Below are 19,490 nucleotides of genomic sequence, written 5' to 3' on the forward strand. Positions count from 1 at the left end.
CCTCTTACATGATGTGATCGATCTGTGTTGTTGGGCAGCTGTACCCCAGCCTGAGGTGAGAGAGTTTGGAGAGAAGGGTTGGGGGGAGAGAGCGAAGAAGGGAGACCTTGCCCTGAGCAGACGCTCGGGTGGGGGGATAAAAACACAATCAAATCAGATGTATTCATCACATACACAGTTTACAGCTAACCAAACCATCAGACCTAGCTTGCTATTATGAAAATCCAATTCAACAATACCAATACTGTTTTCAATTAGACTGTTGCTTTCAAAAGCAGCTCAAACAAAACATGTAAAAATGAACTATAGCCATTCAATTCTACCCTGCAAATATACTGTGCGTTACAGGGAAATAATGCACGCTCTAGAATGCCCTTCAAGACAATCAGAAAGGAGTATTCAACAATGCCATGGTTAAACAGACTATATACCATGGGTATGACCAAAACAACATTTATTTTACTGTTTTAATTATGTTGATAACCAGTTTATAATAGCAATAAGGTACTTCTGGGGTTTGTGGTATATGGCCAATAAGAACAGCCCTTAGCCGTGGTGTATTGGCCAGATACCACACTTCCTTGGGCTTTAGTGATTAAAAAAAGTGGGTAGTAGAATCAATAATATATAACAGAACAGCAGCGTTGACTGTGACTGTGTGTGTGACTTCTGAGTGTGTGTGTTTATGGGTGTTTGTGTACACGTTTGTATGTAAGGGTTGGATGTGTGGGTGTGTGGGTAGTCAATAATCCCCCCTTTGACTTTTTGTCCCACTCTCCTTTGAGTAAGACACGGTTTTATGAAAACAGAGAATGAGAAGGAGAAAACATGAGCACAAGGTGAGACACTTCAATAAAAGGTGGTTAGCAGCTCCTGCAGAGAACATGGCAATTATATTGACAATTAAACATTTCACAGTGTGTGTGATAATGGTAGGAAGCCTCGGGCTTGTGGACATTATTGTACCGGTGACTTCTAACAGGCAGTTGAACACTTATTTGTTTAGGTTTCTGTAAAGGCCTTAAGTAGTGAGGTCATAGGTCAAGGCCTGCTCGCCACAGGGCATCAGAGAGAGTGTCCTACTGTTACAATACAGACAAAGGGTCACGACATATGTATGTATGTATGTATGTATGTATGTATGTATGTATGTATGTATGTATGTATGTATGTATGTATGTATGTATGTATGTATGTATGTATGTATGAGAAACACAGATGAGGATGGACACACACACAAACTCATGTGACCCCTCATTTAAACTGGAGCTGCTACATCTTACTACTAGGAGATTACCTGTGTCTTTCGCTGACACTGTTCCTGAATCAGGGTTTAGGAAGGAGTGTGAGAGTATTAGGCTCTGTCTTGTCTCTGATACTGTTCCTAGATCAGGGGTTAAGGAGTAAGTGTGAGTGTATTAAAGTTGCTCATTGTGTTTTCTAAAGCTGTTGATGAATTGAATGTGAATGTTGGATTGTTAACACTGTTAATGTGCTGCGTTACGAGGAAGGACACATTATGTTAAACTTACTTCATTACAGAAAAGGAGGTATGACTGCAAAGTGTGTGTGTGTGAATGCCAGTGTGGTTGGTGAAGTCTTCCGTTCACTGGCACCTCAGCTGTGGAAGTGAAAAGGTGTCTGGAATTCGGCAAGATAGCACCCGGATACACACACACACACACACACACACACACACACACACACACACACACAACTACATACTGTACATGCAAGCACACACCCCACGTATTCAGTGAGAACGTCATTCCTTCACGGCATAAGAATATCTGAAATAACTATAATCATAGATGTAGTAAAGAGGTCAATGGAACGCGACCTAAACAATGGAAATGCCATGGAAATACGTGGGGGAAAGATGCCATGGCGGAAAGTTTCCCGAATCTCCTCATTGCCCCCCAGCAAAATGTGCCTACATTTAGGCTATTGTTTACATGTGTATTTCACACATGTTGAGGTAAAAATTGGAGTATGTATGGATGTCAACCCAAATACATGTTCATGTCATTGTCACAATCAACTGCGTTACAGTTAAAGAGGACTTTGACTGCCACCAGCGATTTCTCTATGCTAAATATGCTAACCAGCTTATATATGAACAGGAGTTAGCGTTTAGCAGTCACTTCTTCTAAACCTGTAAAGGGACTATTTCTAAGTAAACGGTCGAAATGTACACACTTGTTACCCGGAGGAAAATGGGGGAAGGTCATGCTTTTTCAATTTCAATCAGGGGGAGGGTTACGTATTATTTATTTTTTAGTCCAGGGGAGGGTCATGACATTTTTAATTGATTAAATGTAATTTAGCTGTGTTTGAGAATGAGTTTCTTATTATATCTCAATGTGTGCATGATGCTGCCCCTCATCTATGATTTTCTGCTGGGGGGCACGCAATATCAAGTGTACCTAGTGTGGTCTCAATCTAATGATTCATAGCCTATACTATAAGCCAGGGATGGGCAACTGGTGGCCCGGGGCCGCATGCGGCCCGCAGCCCCCCTTTTGTAGGCCCGCAGACCAATTTTTTGGGGAACTCAATCGGGGTCTCAATGTACTGTTGAGCGTTAGAATAATACAATACACAAGGTGCAATTTCTAGATTTGGTTGTGAATCAGCAGTCACTCAATTAGCCCATGTAAGCAAAACATTTTTAGATTGGTAAGTTAGTCTAGCTGCCAGCTATCTAAACTTGTAGTAAGCATGATATTTTCACTCCTACCCTTGTCCAGCGGTGGTTTGTGAATCCACAACCTTCTGGCTACTTTGCCATGTAATGCTTACAAAACAAAGAAAAGTTTTTAAAATGGCATATCTAAGGCTCTGGTCTAGGAGTGAGGTTAAATGGTAGGTATGTTCTGTGCTATCCACTTTGTTTTAATTATTGTTATTATTTTGGGTATAGGAGAAGTTGGCTTTTTTTTCAAGTGTTAGGAGAAACCACTCCAATCTGTGAGGTGCAAGGCTAGTTGAGAGCTCCATGAATAATTTTTAGAAGCATTAGACCAGAATCGTGATACTGTTTGACGTCTATGTTTGAACATTAATCATGAAGATTAGGCTTGTAAAGATATATTTTACTGAAGGGAGGGCCTCCATTTTCATTTCAGAGAGGTCTTATTTTCTCCAGGTATCCCTCATTATAAATAACATGCAGTCCCTAAATGTTATCCAGGAAAAACAGCCAAATATATCAATATCAGACTTTAGTAGCCACATTGAGGGCCTGTTACAATACATCAATCACGACGATCATCGACGAAAATACATTTTATTAGATCAGATTTGTTGAATATCGCGCCAATCTGACGTCCTCCTTCTATCCTACATGGACTGCCTCCGGAACTTTCATTGCGCACACCTGGCACCTATTCCCAGTGATTAGTAATTGTATAAGTGTGCCTTTTGATTATTGTTCCAATGTCCGTTGGTCGTGTGAGTACCTGTGCTGTGTGTTTTGGCTTTCGTGCCATTGTGGATTGCCCAGATGATTACGGGTCTCGTCCCGTGTGTTAGTCATTGTGCGCTTCTGTTATTTAATCAAGGTTCTCCTCGCTCTTTTGTTTGGGGTTCTACCCTGTGTTTTGTATAGTGTGTGTTTGGTCTCGTCCCCGTGCCTTTACACGGCACGCCGTAATTTGGGTGTAAATAAAAACCCTATTACGCATTCCTGCACCTGTCTCCCGAATCATTCATACCAACGTGACAACCGCATCTATGCTATTTAATGCTGCTATATATAGTAGCATGTTGTTTACTTATGACCTATTTCACTATATAGGAGTCAGGTGCGGTGAAACATGCAGTACCGTTCAGTTTGCACCCCAGGGACCTTGTGCCCTAAAGTACTGATGTAGATGTAGGATCAGTTTTCTCCCCCCATCCACTGACCTTAACCATATTGTGCAAAAAAAGAAAACTATCCCTAGAGCTGTGCCTGGGCTCACACCACCTTGCACACTAACAGGCACACTCTGTACACTGTGTGCTCACTCTTTTGCTCCACATGACCCAGTTCCTGTTCAATTCTCCCCAAGAGAGTTTCATCTATTGCCAAGGAAGAGTCGTTCTTGTTATAGTGTCTCCCTTTTATTCCCCAGAGGGATGAGCAGAGAGGGAGCTTTGACTCCTAGGCGTTTGGTTTTATTGGGCACAGCAGCTTCCTATCCTGTTTATTTCATCCACACCCATACGATCGACTCATTTACTGAACAATAAATACCATGGGCATTACATTTTTTACATTTTAGTCATTTAGCAGACACTCTTATCCAGAGCGACTTACAGGAGCAATTAGGGTTAAGTGCCTTGCTCAAGGACACATAGACAGATGTTTCATCTAGTCAGCTCGCAGATTCGAACCAGTGACCTTTCGGTTACTGGCCCAACACTGCTAGGCCAACTGCCGCCCTAGCTGCGTTAAACAATATATCATTTTTATGGCCCATGTTAAGTGCCTTGAGTGATGACGACTATAAAATGTGCTTTTCATGAGTGTACTTGGCCACGTCTTCATGAGTGTACTTAGCCACGTCTCTTTGCGCATTCGATCATATACATCGATTACAGCTGGGCCATGGAGTTGTTAACGCCTCATGGAAAAGAGGTCACCAAATCGAATCATTCTTTCTGGCAGAAAATATCGAGTTATGTTGTTTAGCCTCCTACAATTCAATATTGCATAGGCACACATTTTTGGGGGGCTTTTATTTCTGCACTTATTAGGCGATCGTTAGTTTTGTAGTATAATGACCCTAATATATTACTGTGAAGAATAGCCACTGACTGCTAATTTTCCCATATGCACGGGAATAACCGGTATAACGTTATCTAGCACATAACGCTTTCTAATGGTTAATGATTAGCTGCCTCCCGACCCGGCACCTGCATTCCACAGCCCGACAGTTTCCCGAGCAGAGCGCATTTTCAGACAGGATTAGATGAAAAAATAACTAATGTGGGTGAAGAAGAGGATGTGACAACTGCCGAGTGTGTGTCTACTGCCTTGGGGAGGCCCTGGCACTTGCACCTGTCCCTCTCCGTCTCCGCGGCCAGGCGCAGTTGTCAAACTGGGAGCGCTGAGAGAGCAGAGCGACGCACTGTATATTTGTCAGGCAGAGCAGAGAGGAGAGCGCGGATCCTCAGCCTGTACACGGAGAGACACAGAGCCAGGGCAAGATGACTTCATCCTACAATCTGGATTTCCTGCCCGATATGATGGTGGAGAGCCGCTTGCTGGTTCCGGGCGATAGAATGTGAGTCATTTGCCTGTTCTCCTCCCGGTTGCCGACTCTCCCTTTTTTTCCGAATACGGTTGTGGTTATGAAAAACATCTGTCCAATGTGGAAATGTTTGCGCTTGTGTGTTTAGGGAGACTGGAATTGGGTCCGAATTACGCTATTCGATGGTGTTAGTTTGTGTTTGTGGGGCATTTGTTATCGATGGAGACGTTGAATAAAACGAGACTGCTGCGAGCCCGACAGTAAAGCACAAGATAATGCTGCCTAATAGACAGACAGGACAATGATGATGGGTGAAAGACCGGCGTCTTTAAAAAGGTCCTTTATCAGCTGTCGTCAAATTGTTGTTCATGTAGCCTGTCTAGTGTATCTCCTCGCCCACTGCTATCGACTACATGCACAGAATAACGGGGGAACTTCTTTGATATTTGCGGCAGCCGCCCATTAAAATGTCACAGGGTCTCGCTCGGGTAGGCTAAGCAGTGGGGAGCGGGGTTGCTTGGACAGGGTGAGTGCACATGTTGCGGGACAGAGTGGCTGACTATTCCCCCTCTAATCATCCCTAAATACAGTGGTGTGTGTCACATGCTAAGGATTTAACGCGCATGCCACCTTTGCTGTCTTGTGCATTGTTTTGTCATTATGCACATCTTTGCAAATATGAGAATAATTCATTTATGGACTATCTCTATGCTACTTTTATGTGAAAGGGAATATTGACAGCAGCTTTGCACTGCAGACTGTATTTTATTGCATGGCATGATTGCATAGTGGAAAAGATCAGAGCATAGGTGAACTTGTGGGGACATGCCCCCCCAGAACAGGTAGACCCCCCCCCCCCATAATCAGGCCCCCAGAAAGTATTTGAACATGCCACAAGCAATGGAAAAAGGAGTAGAATTGCAGGAAATTAGCTTTAACGGTCGATTTTGGGCTAGAAAAAACGGTCCTACACTTTCTCAATTTTCAAACATAAATGGGGTGTGCCTTTGGTTCGTGGATTTGTCTTTCTGGTCATGCGCGCTGCGGCCAACATAACTAGTTTGTTAGCGACGCTAGTGACTTGTAGCTAGCCAGTAACCCCTCCAGAATGTGTGGACTTCATTTCACAGAATGGGTTTTTGGACGGAAGATATAGAATTCAGTAAATGGAGCTTCTGTAGCCAAATATCTTATTCATCCCCCCCCAAAAAAACATTAAATGACCTTCTATGATGGTACATTGGTCAGTTATACAGTTTAAAGCCTTTATGTTTGCGTTTTGGCCCAAAGTCAACCTTTAATGTAACTGTCCAGTGTTTCCATATTTCTATGAAATATGACGTATAATTAATTACAATATGAGTGAAATAGTTTTCCTTAAAAAAATTGTAATTATGTAGGATATGTTAAAAAGTAGCTTTTCTGTGTTTGAATGGTGTGGGTGTATATTGCTCATTAAAAATATTCATGTCAGTAGACCACTGATTGGCCAGCTCATCCTCCTCAAAAGGATGACATCATCCTCTATAAGGAAATGGCAGGCATTTTTTAAATGGGCTGTTTGCGACAGGTTGTGTTTTTTTCTCCAATTTAAGCTTTGGCCACAAATACGAGTCAACAACATTTGCTTATAAGTTAACAGAATATTAACTTTAAAAAAGTGTGATTTTCACTAGACAGTTACTTTAAAACATCAAAATGTTATCTCAGATTCCTGACAAAATGTGTAGAATAGCATTATAAAACTGTACATTTTTCTCTCTGCCCCATGGCAAAACATGTTAAAATGCAGGAAGTTGGCTGTTTTCCCCCTCCACATATTCTTTCACTTATACTGTGTTTTGAAAATGCCTCTCCATATACCCCTCAAAATACCCCTTAAGAGAGGCATAATAAGGCATGTCAAACTGTGTAGAATTGCACGAAATGCATTTTTAAAATGTCCCCCCAAAAAAACCTGTGGGATAAAACACACAAGCTCATTCAAGCCATATCGGAATGCGCAGTGACTAACAACTCTCTGCTTGCTCAAATTCGATTTGGGGTCTGCGGCACGAGTTCTGCTATAAGAGGGACAGAGATCAGATTATACTGCGTGCACAACAAGACACTTAATTCACTTAAGTCCAAAATTCCTAGAATGGGGACAAAGGGAGTTTTTCAGGCAGACATAATGATCGCTGTCTGTTATTCCGCCCGCACAGCTGACTCGCTCTCCCAGTCCCTGTCCCATTTACGTCCCCTCGGCTTAGAGCGTTAGCTGTTGATGGCCTATGTTCTAATGGTGAGAATGTGCCCCTCTCTCCTCCTTCTCCCTCTCTCCTCCTTCTCCCTCTCTCCTCCATCTCCCTCTCTCCTCCTTCTCCCCCTCTCCCTCCCTCAGCTCTATTGCCATCTCATGACTTCTCTCATTATGTTGTTAAATGTTGCACATTTAAACGGGCCTCACCAAATGGCCTTTGTGTGTGTGACCTCTCGTTTCAGTGGCTGAAGACACTCTGACCCTGTTGATCCCATCAGACATCGAGCTGTTTCCCGCCACTGACTTGTCCATTATACTCACACCGCCCTCTCATTTATCAGTGTCTATGCCTTTATGCACACCCCCTGCTCTCTCACACACACACACACACACACACACACACACACACACACACACACACACACACACACACACACACACACACACACACACACACACACACACAATCACACACACACAATCACACACACACAATCACACACACACACAACCAAGGGGGGTTGGGAGACCTTCAAAGTCGTAGCGACGCCATTTCTCTATTCCTCAATCGCTCTGTTCCCCAATCCCTGACTCCTATCACTCTCCTCCTAAACCTCTTCCTAGCCTTTACTTCCTCTACCTCCTCTCTCTCTCTCTCTCTCTCTCTCTCTCTCTCTCTCTCTCTCTCTCTCTCTCTCTCTCTCTCTCTCTCTCTCTCTCTCTCTCTCTCTCTCTCTCTCTCTCTCTCCTCTCTCTCTCTCTCTCTCTCCCTCTCTCTCTCTCCCTCTCTCTCTATCCCTCTCTCTCTCTCTCTTCTCTCTCTCTTCCTCTCTCTCTCCCTCTTCTCTCTCTCTCCTCTCTCTCTCCTCTCTCTCTCTCTCTCTCTCTCTCTCTCTCTCTCTCTCTCTCTCTCTCTCTCTCTATCCCTCTCTCTCTCTCTCTCCCTCTCTCTCTCTCTCTCCTCTCCAACCCAGAAAGGCTCTGCCTGTTTTTAAAGGGTATTTTGTCTCCTGCCTGACATTTAGTGGCGTGTGCTATCTGGCTACCTGCCTCTGTAGCCAGGCCCTGCTACAGTACACGGTATCACTGTGTGTGAGACATCCCACCTTTTACCTCACACAACCTTCTTTGGATTTATAATGAGAGAGGTGGGGGGAGCTTCTGTCGACGGCTGAGGGTTGCTGCCCACCGCGGGGACCGCACCATAGTGCCGGTAATGCTGGGTAATCTGGAAGTTTTAACTGGAGGGTACTTATCTGTGGCCTGGCTACGATGCTGCTTCTCAGCCAGTCACAGAGAGGCGGACAGCTCCAGCAGATAACAGCGAGGTAACAGTTAATATTTACACTAACGCACATTTTTTATATCTCAGCTATTTATTTGTTTACCTAGCGAGCAGTTATGTGTTGTGAAATATCATATACCACAGTATTATCTGTGTCCGGTTGTTTAATGGCTCTATTTGGATCTGAGATCAGAATCCCCGACTCTGTTTTTTCCATGACCTTTTTTTCATTCTCAGAATGTTATTCCATGATGTTTTCTTTCTTCAATGGACCTGAAATGGCAGGTCCCCCATGAGTCTAGTGAACCGATGGTAGTGTACTCAGAGTTTGGCTCACAGAGGAATTCTTGGGGCCGTTCCAGTCCGGTTTCTAGCTACTTCCTCTAGCCCCCACCACCTTGAAAAGACTGGTAGAAGCTCTAATTAGCTGATCCCAGAACTAGATGGAGCATCACTGTAATGCCTAGCAGTGGTTTCAGGTCTGTTAACAGAGAAGGACAAGGGGTTGTGGAAGTGTCTAGGGCCCAAAATGCCCTCTTTAACTCTAACGCCAAGGCGGTGGTCCTCTTAATAAAGGGCTCTCTGGGAAATGTGCGACCCCTCACCCCAGACTGAGGATAGGATCCCAAACCTGACTAGAACTTCACTGGCCCTGAGGAACCATGACACTGACCCAGTCAGACCTCTCACTGGGAGGCTCAGCGGTACACTAAGATGGCCTCATCTCCTTTCCTCCTCATCTCCTTTCCGTCATTATCACAGATAAGTGAACAGACTGGATAGGTTCTATCGCGTTGCATTTACCTGTCATGTCCTGCCAGACCAGTGGTCATGAGGAAACAGGAAAGGAAAAGACTATTGGAACTCGGGCCGGGGGAAATCATTTTCCCTCTTACTTATTCTCCTGTTCAGTTTTTTCTTCTTTACTTCACTCCTCCGTCACTGACTCCCTCGTTCAGTCTCTCTCCCTCATTCTCTTCCTCCTCCCCAGAGACAGCTGCTCCATTCCTTCATCCCTTCATTCCTTCAGTGAGTCAGTGGAAGGGTGTATTTGACTATAGACACCCATTCATCATCCCCTACGCATGGGTGGACCACACCTGTCTTCCCCTCACTCCCTCCAGCCCTCACTCCCTCCAGCCCTCACTCCCTCCAGCCCTCACTCCCTCCAGCCCTCACTCCCTCCAGCCCTCACTCCCTCCAGCCCTCACGCCCTCCAGCCCTCACTCCCTCCAGCCCTCACTCCCTCCAGCCCTCACTCCCTCCAGCCCTCACTCCCTCCAGGCCTCACGCCCTCCAGCCCTCACTTCCTCCAGCTCTCACTCCCTCCAGCTCTCACTCCCTCCAGCTCTCACTCCCTCCAGCCCTCACTCCCTCCAGCCCTCACTCCCTCCAGCCCTCACTCCCTCCAGCCCTCACTCCCTCCAGGCCTCACGCCCTCCAGCCCTCACTTCCTCCAGCCCTCCGTCCTACTCAGAAAGCACACAAATCATGAGTCCAACAGCTGAAACCTCATGTGACAGAGAACATGGGATCGCATGAGAAATGTGTGTCAGGGGGAGAGAAGGGAGGGATGGAGAGAGAGAACGGTGGATAGGGCGAGAGAGAGAGAGCACGAAGAGTGAAAGGAACAGGGGGCGAGTGAGAGGTGGGGCAAGAGAGAGAGAGAGAGAGGTACAATCAAAATGTGAAGCTCAATGAGGGAGGGTGTGAGAGCAGAGCGGGAGAAAGGAGTAAGAGGAAGGGAAAGAGGGAGGGTTGACAGTCAGGCAGGATGTGGCTTAGTGCCAGCCCGTTCTGGACAGCACAGGAGACTCTGGTTTGAATTGTGGCTTATCTGCTGTGGAGATGGAGAGAGAGAGGGAGGGAGAGGGACAGAGAGAGAAGCTCATCTTCTCCTCCCCTAGAGGGACAGGCCTCTCCATTGGGTCTACTACAGTATCTAGTTCACATGCATGTCTATAGCAGCCTTCAGCCCCAGTGGCAATGTACATACACAGACGCACTGTCAGAGTGTGTCATCAGTACCATTGTCCTGCAGTAGATTTGTTAACCATTTATTTCACCTTTATTCAACCTGACTGAAACATTTGAGTGTGTGTGTTCGCCGGCTGTATGATGATGTCTTCAGTTCGGTGGACCGCACATTGCTGGTTCATGTCAACATCTGATGAAAACGTTAGTGTGTGTGTGTGGGTGTGTGTGAGGCTGTGTCATAATGATAAATGTCTTTGGGCAGGTGTGGCTCAGGAACGTCAGCGGGGTGATGTATCACTGCTGGGGATCTTAGGTGTGTGTGTGTGGGAGGGCGTACACGCGTGTGTGTATGTATGTGCGTGAGTGTGTGTTGGGGCTGTCTTGGCCCAGCCCTCTGTGTCCTAATCTGGGTAGGATTAATTAGCAGGCTAATTTGGCGGGTCTGAGAGAGGGAGACATGGGGAAATGAAGCACTAATGACTGGCTCATTACTCTTACCTCTCTGGAATGTCATGCTCTCCACTCAGCACCAGACACACAGAACAGAGAGGATGGATACAGAGTAGAGACCTCACCATGTCCCCTAGCACTGTCTCTATCCCTCTCTCGCTCCTTTCCTCTAGCCCTGGTTTCTCGCCTCATAAAGAATAACTGATTATAGTCCTCTCTTCTACAGGGAATAGCTCAAATGCATAGGATTCTGATTAGTGTGTCCTATCTCTCTCTTTCTCTCTCTCACTCGTAACCAAGAAAGCACATACTGTACTGTGCACACATCAGCTCACACTTGGATGCATACTGTACCTGCTCCTCCAGCATACTGTACCTGCTCCTCCAGCTCACATGAGGATGCATACTGTACCTGCTCCTCCAGCATACTGTACCTGCTCCTCCAGCTCACGTGAGGATGCATACAGTACCTGCTCCTCCAGCATACTGCACTGCTCCTCCAGCATACTGTACCTGCTCCTCCAGCATACTGTACCTGCTCCTCCAGCTCACGTGAGGATGCATACTGTACCTGCTCCTCCAGCATACTGCACTGCTCCTCCAGCATACTGCAGCTGCTCCTCCAGCTCATGTGAGGATTCAAACTGCACCTGCTCCTCCAGCATACTGCACCTGTTCCTCCAGCTCACGTGAGGATGCATACTGCACCTGCTCCTCCAGCATACTGCACCTGCTCCTCCAGCTCACGTGAGGATGCATACTGTACCTGCTACTCCAGCATACTGCACTTGCTACTCCAGCATACTGCACCTGCTACTCCAGCATACTGCACCTGCTCCTCCAGCATACTGCACCAGCTCCTCCAGCTCATGTGAGGATGCAAGAGGTGGTGTGTGTCTGTGTGTGTGTGTGGGAGCTTTCTATTTCCTGTGAATTGTCTTTTAGAATTGTATTGATGGCCTTGAGATGATTGAAGCTTAGACACACACACACACACACACACACACACACACACACACACACACACACACACACACACACACACACACGACAGACACAACGTTTGATAGCTGAACACACACCAACCTATACATTCTGTCATTGCTCATCCATATATTTATATGTATATATTCTTATTCCATTCCTTTACTTAGATTTGTGTGTATTAGGTAGTTGTTGTGGAAATGTTAGATGACATGTTAGATATTGCTGTACTGTCGGAACTAGAAGCACAAGCATTTCGCTACACTCGCATTAACATCTGCTAACCATGTGTATGTGACCAATCAAATTTGATTTGATTTGATTCTTTGTGTCGAACACATCCTATCCCTGTGCTGTGGTGACTAGGAGAAAACGCCTGAATCCTTACAGAGGAGAGAACGTTGTTTTTCTTTCTTTCTTTCTTATGGAGAGATCTCTATGTCCAATACTCAGCCATTCCGTTGGCTGGGCTATACAGCTCTGCAATGTCAGAGGGAGAGTTTACCTCATGCATCATGCCTCAGCCCTGTACACCTCCTTCCCTCCTCTCCTCCTTTTCCCTTGGCTTTCTTTAACTCTCTGCTTCTCTCTCTCTTTATCCTTCCTCTGTCCCCTCACTCCTTTCCCTCTCTTTTCTTAACATTTGAGGACTTACTCTCTCAATTCAATTCAAGGGGCTTTATTGGCATGGGAAACATATGTTAACATTGCCAAAGCAAGTGAAGTAGATAATATACAAAAGTGAAATAAACAATAAAAATGAACAGTAAACATTACACTCACAGAAGTTCCAAAAGAATAAAGACATTACAAATGTCATATTATCTATATATACTGTGTTGTAACAATGTGCAAATGGTTAAAGTACAAAAGAGAAAATAAATGAACAAAAATATGGGTTGTATTTACAATGGTGTTTGTTCTTCACCGGTTCAAATCAAATGTATTTATATAGCCCTTCTTACATCAGCTGATATCTCAAAGTGCTGTACAGAAACCCAGCCTAAAACCCCAAACAGCAAGCAATGCAGGTGTAGAAGCACAGTGGCTAGGAAAAACTCCCTAGAAAGGCCAGAACCTAGGAAGAAACCTGGAGAGGAACCAGGCTATGAGGGGTGGCCAGTCCTCTTCTGGCTGGGCCGGGTGGAGATTATAACAGAACATGGCCAAGATGTTCAAATGTTCATAGATGACCAGCAGGGTCAAGTAATAATATTACTGGTTGCCCTTTTCTTGTGGCAACAGGTCACAAATCTGGCTGCTGTGATGGCACACTGTGGTATTTCACCCAGTAGATATGGGAGTTTATCAAAATTGGATTTGTTTTCAAATTCTCTGTGGGTCTGTGTAATCTGAGGGAAATATGTGTCTCTAATATGGTCATACATTTGGCAGGAGGTTAGGAAGTGCAGCTCAGTTTCCACATCATTTTGTTGGCAGTGTGCACATAGCCTGTCTTCTCTTGAGAGCCAGGTCTGCCTACGGCGGCCACTCTCAATAGCAAGGCTATGCTCACTGAGTCTGTACATAGTCAAAGCTTTCCTCAGGAAAACCTGAAACTGACCATAGATTAGTGCAGGGGAACAGGAGAACACCTGCCAGTGTAGTTCTGTGATCCCTACACTTTATATTTCTACAATTTGTACATCTTTGTATCTACATATCTCCCCCATCTCTATTTTTCTCTCTCTTTTTCTCTTTGTCTCTCAATTACTTTTTTCATTTCAATTAAAGGGGCTTTATTGGCATGGGAAACATATGTTTACATTGCCAAAGCAAGTGAAATAGATAATAAACCAAAGTGAAGTTTCTCTCTCTCTCTCTCAATCTTTCTATCACCCTTTCTCTCTGTTATATGGTAAACAGACACACACCCAGTCTTCACCGCTGGGTAGAGAGCTGTCAGGGCTAACCGTGGCTCCTTGACTGGGAATGCATCCTGATGCAGGGGGGAAACATGAATAGCGTGTCAGAAAGCTGCAACCTTTATTTGACCACAGACAGAGCAGCAGAGTGGAAGTATTAACATCTCTCTCTCTCTCTCTCTCTCTAGCTTGACTTCACTCAAACTGCAGTTTCCCACAATCCCCCCCCCGATTTCATTTCATCCACGTTTCACTAAACCAATTCCTCCTAGAAAGTTTCTGCAATAGGCCCTGGTGTTTGGCATGGTGCCAGGGGGAGCTTCTATGGGTGTGATAGATGTGTGTGTTAGAGATACTGTAGTGATCGATGTGTGTATTGTGGCGCACCACAGAGTGGTGTTATTGGGTTTTGGAGGGGGGGAGGAGGGAGAGTTGACAGCTTTATTGAGAATTGTGATTTAGTGCAGTGCCCCGGGACACTTGGATGCAGTTAGAGAAAGAGTGAACGAAAGAGGAGGAGGGAAAGAGGAAAGAGAAGAAAGCTATGTGAAAAGGAGAGAGGAGAAAGGACAGTAGGATCACTTCTCCTCTCCTCTCTTTCACCATCTCGTTCTGTCACCGTCTCCCGTTCTCTCTCTTCCTCTCTGTCTCTCCCGTTCTCTCCATCCTACTCTAAGATTGAGTAGGAGAGACCAAGAGGGGGAGGGAGGTAGGAGATGGTGACAGGAGGAGATGGTGACAGGAGGAGATGGTGGGAGAGACGTGAGGGGATCTGTTTATCTTTATCTCCTGTGTGTCCTGGGGGTGTGTGCAGTCATAACACTGATCTAATCTGCACCTCTAGAGGATTTTACCCTCTCCCCATCCCAACACACACACACACACACACACACACACACACACACACACACACAACCTCCCTACTCTATCCATCCCATTGCCATTGCACACACACACACACACACACCCTCCCTACTCTATCCATCCCATTACACACACACACACACACACACACACACACACACACACACACACACACACACACACACACACACACAACCTCCCTACTCTATCCATCCTTCCACTCATCCATTTATCCCTCTCCCCATCCCAACACACACACCCCGTCTCTACTCTATCCATCCTTCCACTCATCCATTTATCCCTCTATCCATCCATCCCTCCATCCCCTCCTCCATATAAGGGCTATGGGCCTAAATGCACCATGTATATTTCCCCCCTTTCATCCTCTTCTCTTCCTGTCAGCTTAGGGGAAGTTGTGTGTTCAGTATGTGTTGTGTGTTTATACTGTGTATGATCGTGCAGGCCTGGGCCACGTACTGTTTATACTTTAGTGGGAGAGAGGGGGAGCGAGGGAGGAGGTATGTAAATGAGAATATCAGCACTGAAAAGGGAGAAGGAGGGGAGAGAAAGGTGGAGATGGAAGGGGAACGGTAATTGTGTGTTTCCCACGGTCAGCGAATCTTCATCTGTGCGTTTCCCATGTTGTAGATGTATAGATGAGTGAACAGCCAGGAGAATAGGTCAGTAAAGCAGAGAGAGAGAGAGACCCATTTCCCTCCTTTCTCCTCCTCTCCTCCTGTTCTCTCTGTGGGAGCATAAGACCATCGGGACTGAGTTGTGCAGTGCTGAGTAGCACTGGATGGAATAAAGAATTTCTCAGTGTGGGAATTGTGTGCACGAGCTCATGTGTGTGTGCACGTGAGTCTTTTCATGTGTGTGAAGTACCTTCCGGCACTTCACACACATCCATTGGTATGTGGTACAGAGACACAGAGGCTCACCTCACATTCTAAAGCTGCCACTTCTTCTCATTCCAGCCAACAGTGAGTGATTTGAAAGGAGAGAGAGAGAGTTCCGCTTTTCAAACGGCACAGCTCAGGAAAGGGCCACTGTAATTTGCCACGGAGACATGAGGGATCTTTAAAGCCAGTGATTCCTCATTGCTCTGCGCTTTTTCCACACACCTCATGGAGAAAGGCAAAGGGAGGGAGGGAGAGAAGAAGGGAGAGAGGGAGAGAAGAAGGGAGAGAGAGAAAAATAAGAAAAACAGTCCTCTAGATGAAACGCAAACATCTGGTGCATTTTAGGCCCTTAGCTGCCCTCGGAGAGATGTTGTAATGTGTGTGTGTGTGTGTGTGTGTGTGTGGCTGTAGTTGTGTCCAGCAGTGTTGGATATCTGATTTCCACCCCCCCAGCGTAGAGAAACAGAGAGCAGCCTCTCTCTCCCTGCAGTCAGGTCATATTGAACTTTTACTACCATTGTTTCATTACTCCAAGCTGGTCCTGATCAAGCTGCTCAGATGGCTCTGCACAGAGAGGGAAACTTAAGGAACTGTAGCAGAGCCAGTGGCTAAAGGAGAAACACACTTCAGAAGATCTTTTCAGTCAGGTATTACCTAGTTATTTAGTTCAGTCATCAATTCCAATCAGCTGTACTGTTCAATACTGATACAACATGGTATGTTAATACAATGAAACATTTGACTGGTGTTCTGTGTTTCCATTCTTTAATCATTAGTAGATGCAGCCGGCTTAGTTAGACATCACAATGATAATGTTTACAGGGCTTTTTAAAATGACTAGGTGTGTGTGTGTGTGTGTGTGTGTGTGTGTGTGTGTGTGTGTGTGTGTGTGTGTGTGGGGGGCAGCCTCTGGGCTGACTGTGATGGTGATTTGGACTGCTGCCTTCATTCTGTTGTAGCTATCGACTGGCCGGCCTACATGACAGCTCTAGTGCTGTTTCACAGCCTCAGGCTAACACACACACACACACACACAGTGGCCAGTGCAGATTAATCCATCAGTGTTAGTAGATGTTCTTACAGGATTTTCAGATGACCATGTTGATTTAATCCACAACACTGATACAGTCAGTTATCCCCAGTCTCTCTTAGTGCAGGGCAGCAGTGTGATAGTTGGGCTGGACTCACACTGAATAGCATTGGCTAGCTTGGGCTTACTGGCTATGAGAAATGGAAGCAGTACGCTCTCTCTCCATCTCACTCACTTGCTCAATTTATTTATCTTCTGCATCCTCTTTCTGTCTCCTTGTTTCCTCCCCATCCCCGTTTTTCCTCTCTCTTTCTCCCTCCCTAATTCTCCTCCTGATCCCCTAAAAGGTAGAATGGTTATTACTGTTAGAAGTGCTTGCTGACGGAGAGTTGGGGCCCATTATGCCGGTTATGAGTGGCCTGTGTGTATGTGTGTGTGTGTGTGTGTGTGTGCGTGTGTGTGCTGTAAAACACTGGTCTGATGGCTCCCACGGGTGTTTCCTCACGCGGAGGCTGCCGCCGCTCCTCTAAAGTTCAGGCAATTACATTTTCCGATTGGGTGCATAAACAATCACTGCAATCTCTCTGAGGGTGTGTGTGCGTGAGTGCATGTGTAACCGTGTTTGTGTGTTTATCAAAGCCATACACCTTTTTCCCAGACAACCGCTCACCGCATTTCTGAGTAATTCTGAGCAATTTCTGAGTAATGCTCAATACTGAGCTCTTCAGAGTTGAATCACTCTTGATACAACACTCTTTCCTAGAACATATTTGTATGCTCCAGAACCTGTCAATCAATCAATCCAAAAATATATTTTGACATACATTTTCCATCTGTTGGACACAGTAATTTACAATTACACAGCTTTAAACCCCAAAGAGCAACTCAGAGGCACAGAGGCTAGGAAAAACTTCCTCGAAGGCAGGAACCTCAGACGAAACCTAGAGAGGAACCAAGCTCCAAGGGGTGGCCAGTCCACTTCTGGTTGTACCAGGTGACTAATGGGTATCGTGTGTTCAGTATAAGCCCCAGTCGAGTATTCCAGTGGGAATGACAGAACAGACCAGGGTAGGGCAGGGCCATGTGTGAGTTTCATGCTGCCATGGTCCTGACAGGATGACAGCTGTCACAGAGCAAATGGAGGGAGGAGAGGAGAGACGGGGCCTCGGGGGGAAAGAGATGCTTCCTCTAGTCCACAGCCATAGACGGCCATGTAAAAACACAGTCACTGGAACATGGGTGTGTGGGAGAGGAGTATCTTTCCTATAGGTCAGTACATCATGTATCGAAGCCTTTCTTCAGGTTCCCATGCATGGGTCTTTGTTTACAAGAATTACAGTGTCTAGGTTTCTCTTAGTGTTGTAACGATCGAGTCCTGTCTGCTTCATTAGTTTTTATTGTAAAATCGATGAGCTCCATCCAAAGTTGCCTGTCTGTATTTTTTCTCTCAGTAATGTGTGTGTGTGTGTGTGTGGTTCTCCGTAATGGGGACTCTGGGGAGAGCCTCTAACATGGGGGGGTGGACCCCTTAAGTGACCTAAAAACCAGAGCCATCCATCAACCTCCTCTCTCTCCATCCCTCGCTTTCCTCTCCTCTATAGGGCTATTACTGCAGTCACCTGCTCTTAAAGCAACACTAAGCACTGTGCACTAGCAGTCCAGTCGACTAAGCCACATTGTAGTCTATCCATAATGGGGTTAGCAGTTAGTGGTTTGCCACAGTGAGCACCTGTGGTCGTAAAGGCCTGTTTTAACGGTTGTTTTCCAGTGTTCAGGAGAAATGGTTGCCCTCTTCAGTAGTGGTCCATCAGCAAGACCACGGTCAGACTGCACTCAATCAGTTTGTGTGTCGGTGTGTGTCTCCTCAATCTATGAGTGGGGGATCCTTAATAAATACAAATATACAGTACCAGTCAAAGGTTTGGACACACCTACTCATTCAATTTTTTTTTTTTTACTATTTTCTACATTGTACAATAATAGTGAAGACATCAAAACGATGAAATAACACATTGGAATCATGTAGTAACGAAACAATATATTTTATATTTGAGATTCTTCAAAGTAGCCGCCCTTTGCATTGATGACATTCTTGGCATTCTCTCAACCAGCTTCACCTGGAATGCTTTCCCAACAGTCTTGAAGGAGTTCCCACATATGCTGAGCACTGCTTTTCCTTCACTCTGCGGTCCAACTCATCCCAAATCATCTCAATTGGGTTGAGGTCGGGTGATTGTGGAGGCCAGGTCATCTGATGCAGCACTCCATCACTCTTCTTCTTGGTCAAATAGCCTGGTGCGTTGGGTCAATATCCTGTTGAAAAACAAATTATAGTCCCACTAAGCGCAAACCAGATGGGATGGCTTATCGCTGCAGAATGCTGTGGTAGCCATGCTGGTTAATCGTGCCTTGAATTCAAAGTAAATCACTGACCGAGTCACCAACAAAGCACCCCCACACCATCACACCTCCTCCTCCATGCTTCACGATGGGAACGACACATGCGGAGATCATCTGTTCACCTACTCTGCGTCTCACAAAGACACAGAGTTTGGAACCAAAACTCAAAAATTTGGACTCATCAGACCAGATTTCCACCGGATTTCCACAGGTCTTATGTCCATTGCTCGTGTTTCTTGGCCCAAGCAAGT

At 45.7% G+C, this 19,490-nt stretch overlaps 1 protein-coding gene across 27 annotated transcripts in view; it reads left to right on the forward strand.

The window, feature by feature from the left end:
* LOC106609337 (CUGBP Elav-like family member 2) overlaps positions 1-19,490 on the forward strand; it is a 189,266-nt gene that overhangs the window by 83,348 nt on the left and 86,428 nt on the right. Inside the window, exon 1 of one of the 27 annotated variants that reach the window (XM_045722033.1) lies at positions 4,974-5,273. The exons of 24 other annotated variants lie outside the window; for them this stretch is intronic. In XM_045722033.1, the coding sequence (XP_045577989.1) occupies positions 5,197-5,273 (77 nt within the window). In that variant the 5' untranslated portion in view covers positions 4,974-5,196. Of the gene's footprint in view, positions 1-4,973; positions 5,274-19,490 lie in introns of those variants that run through there. 2 more of the 27 variants (XM_014208069.2, XM_014208067.2) reach the window with 2 other exon arrangements.

Source organism: Salmo salar, chromosome ssa07, assembly GCF_905237065.1.
Source record: "Salmo salar chromosome ssa07, Ssal_v3.1, whole genome shotgun sequence".
NCBI lineage: Eukaryota > Metazoa > Chordata > Actinopteri > Salmoniformes > Salmonidae > Salmo > Salmo salar.